The following is a 3419-nucleotide window of genomic DNA, read 5'->3' on the forward strand; positions in this document are numbered from 1 at the left end:
TAGAGCCCCTGCCTAGAATCCCCCAGGGAGGGGCTGGGGGCGTGGCATGCTTGTCCACTGTGTTCAAGGCACCAACACTGCAATAAAACAGCTTCACAGTATCCCTCTATGTCCCCCTGCCCCACACCTTCTCTCCAGATCACATAAAATCACAACTAGTCACAATTAGAGGTACTTCCATCAATTCACACCACTTCAGAGTCATGGCTTCCATGCACGCCTGTCAGCACACACCACCACAGACAGACACACAGCCCACACCCATCACACACTACTTTTCCCAGGATTTCCCCAGTTCTCACCACCCCCACAAGTCCCCCTGGACAGACAGGCTCCACCTCCTATGCCTCCAGGGCCAGAGGAAGGGGATCCCCATCCCCACCCTTCTTCACCTCCTGCGGAAGCTGGGGCCTTGGGCTCCCTCCATCATTTAGGCCCAACCCAAGGGCTAAGCACACCAGGAATTCCTCCCCGCTGCTCCCCCCACCTCCAGCCGGCAGAGCACTGCAACCGTTTCTGCAGCTGCCTCCTGTGTTTCTCCCTCGGGGCTGCTCTGCTGGATAGCGGCCAGGGCACTGGCACTTTTGGAGCCAAAGCCCTGCCCTGGCCCTGCCTCCCGCCTGGCCTTGGGTCCCCTCTGCCCCACACTGTTGCCTCCTTTGCCCTAATTCCCTGGCAGAGACCTAGAAATGAGGGTGGTGTCAGGGATGGACAGAGGGGCTTTGGACCCAGATACTGGAATGGGGGAGGTGTGGGGGAGGGGACAGAGACTGGGATAGGAGCGGGACTAAGAGGGTAGGCAGAGTGGGTAGGGATGTGCTTACTGGAGGCTCTGCTGGAATTTACTCCCCGCCGCTCCCCCTGCACAGCTGTTTATAAATTCCAGGCCAGGTCTTGGCCCCCACCCAGATTTTCCCTCCCAGCTTCATCTGTGGCCCAACCTCTGAGCCAGGAGCTCAGAGGGACAAGCATGGGGCCCAGGGCCTCCCTGCCCAACCCTGTCTCTTCCTGGACTCTGAGTATCTCCTGCCCCTTACCCTCATTTTCTGTCCCTGTTCTTCTCTTTCTTTCCACCCTCCTGGCCCGCCCAGACATGTGGCAGCAGCCTGTTCGCATGTGTTCACCCGTGTCTCCCCGCCCTACCACCAGTCCTGTGGAAGGAATGCCTGTCTTCTGTAGCTCCAGTTGCCTGCAAAGGGACAACCAAAGGAGGCCCCAGTCTCCTCTATTAAATCTAAAGGTGAAGGCTCTGCCCACCTCCTGTACACAGTGAAGTCCAGGCCTAAGCCTCCTCCCTCAGACCTGTGTGTATAGACACCAGCCTCTTCTGCAAGACACGGGTGTGGGGGGGGGCAGCCTCCTCCCTCAGCCTGGGCTTCCTCCTCACTCACCACGGCTCACTCTCTGTTTTGCACCTGATAGGATGCCAGGCGTGTCGATGATGCTGATGCTCTCCAGGACCTGGTTGGGGAGTTGGGCGCACATAAACCTGGGATATGGGGAGACAGAAGGTCAGGGGTCAACGCAAAGGAGGGCAAAAGGAGACATGAAGAAGGGACACTAATGGTACCATAAAGAACAGTAGGTGCAGAGGACAGAAGTCCAGGAAAGAAGAAAGTCCAGAGGCATCAATGGATTTATATAAAACTATCTGTGTCTACGGCTATCCCAAATCACCACTGTTGTTACCTTCATTTTCCAGATGAACATAAGAGGCACAGAGAAGTTAAGTCACTTGACCAAGGCTGCCCAGCACTCAGCGGCAGAGGAGCCCAGGCCCCAATAGGGGAGGGGGGCAGACGCAGGAAGGGAAAGAAGTAGGCAGAAAGAAGAGTATCGGAGCTGAGAAGGACAGAAGTATTCTGAGACAGACGTCCCTCGCTCCCCTCCTGGCTGGCAGTTTCCACACCTGTTGAGAAAAGTGTTTCCAAAAGGGTTGAGTTTGCGGAAGGGCTTCTCTGGGTCCACAACGAGAGCATTTCCGGGCACGGTGCCCTCTGTCTCGCCGTGCATGACAGCCACGAAGCAGTCGGTGGTGGGCTCAGGACCCACGCGGGAGCCAGGGACTTCCTGCTCCAGAAGGTACTGGATGAAGCTGGTTTTGCCGGTGCTATACTGGCCGGCCACCAGCACCATGGGTTTGCCGTCGAAGTCAGCATCTTCAAGGGCCGGTGAATGGAAAGACCCAAAACGGTAGTGTTCCTCCAGGGGGAGAAGCTTTGTGCGATACAGCTCCTTGAGGGATGAGGTCACAGTGCGGATGGCCTCAGGTCGCTGGCCCCGGGCCCCGCCCTTCTTCAGCCAGCTGAACATGGTGACTTTCGATGCCCACTGGGTCACCCAAGGAGACTACAAGGTGGAGAGCTCACCTGCCAGAAGAGGGGGAAACACAATGGAAGACTGCTAGAGTATGGCTATAGATACAGGGAGGAGCAGGCCGAGCCGGTGATAGGAAGAAGGAGGGGGAGGGGCTAGCATGAGACTCGGTGGCTGGGTCCAAGAAGAGGAAGTGCTTTGAAAAATAAGAGAGACGATAGCAAAGGAAGGAACTGCTGGGGAAGAAACGCATCCCTGAGCTGGATATAGTCAAGTACATCTGTAACCCTGGGAAGCTGAGGGAGGAAGATCAGAAGTTCAAAGCTGGACCGGGCAACGTGTAAGACCCTATCTCAAAAGGCATCCAAAGAAAGTCATTGCTAAATCCGTGCATCATTACATCACACGCCCATCCTTAAACAAATCTTCACTGACATGGCTCGCTCGATGCTGCAGGAGCCCACAACTGAGGGCCTGGGCACCCGACAGTTAGTGATACCTGCAGAATTCCAGGCATCCAGAGGGGGCATGGGAAACTGACCACGTGGTCAGCAAAGGCCTGGGAAAGGCTGACTTCTGAGCTTCTTTGTGGAGCACAGGCAAGACAAAGGTCTTACGCAGAGGATGGTATGTACAAAGGCCCAGGGGTGGGACAGGCTCTTGGGGGCTGGGAGTTGAGAATTGTCTGGTGGGGGTGCAGTGCCAGAGGGATGAGAAACAAGGCTGTAGAGGCTACCTAGGTGCACCCAGGCCAGGAGGAGTCTTGTCATTGGAAAGATGCGTGAAAACTATAAACCAGACACTGTGCCAGCTCATATTTGGGGTGTGAAGCTAGAACAGAACCAAGGATCTTGAGCATGCTAGGCACACACAGTAAAGCCAAGCCATACCTGAGCCCCTCACTGGGGGATCCTAGGCAGGGCTCTACCACTGAGCCATACCCCTGGCCCCTCACTAGGGGATTCTAGGCAGGGGCTCTACCACTGAGCCACGCCCCCAGCCCCTCACTGGGGGATTCTAGGCAGGGGCTCTACCACTGAGCCACGCCCCCAGCCCCTCACTGGAGGATTCTAGGCAGGGGCTCTACCACTGAGCCATACCCC

At 56.5% G+C, this 3419-nt stretch overlaps 1 protein-coding gene across 1 annotated transcript in view; it reads right to left on the bottom strand.

The window, feature by feature from the left end:
- The window catches only part of Ehd2 (EH domain containing 2), a 19055-nt gene that overhangs the window by 13409 nt on the left and 2227 nt on the right, over nucleotides 1-3419 (bottom strand). Inside the window, exons 2-3 of the mRNA XM_021167220.1 lie at nucleotides 1910-2369; nucleotides 1392-1489 (exon numbers count right to left, since the gene is read on the bottom strand). Of these exons, the coding sequence (XP_021022879.1) occupies nucleotides 1392-1489; nucleotides 1910-2313 (502 nt within the window). The 5' untranslated portion in view covers nucleotides 2314-2369. The remainder of the gene's footprint in view (nucleotides 1-1391; nucleotides 1490-1909; nucleotides 2370-3419) is intronic.

This window comes from Mus caroli, chromosome 7 (assembly GCF_900094665.2).
Source record: "Mus caroli chromosome 7, CAROLI_EIJ_v1.1, whole genome shotgun sequence".
NCBI classification, from domain to species: domain Eukaryota; kingdom Metazoa; phylum Chordata; class Mammalia; order Rodentia; family Muridae; genus Mus; species Mus caroli.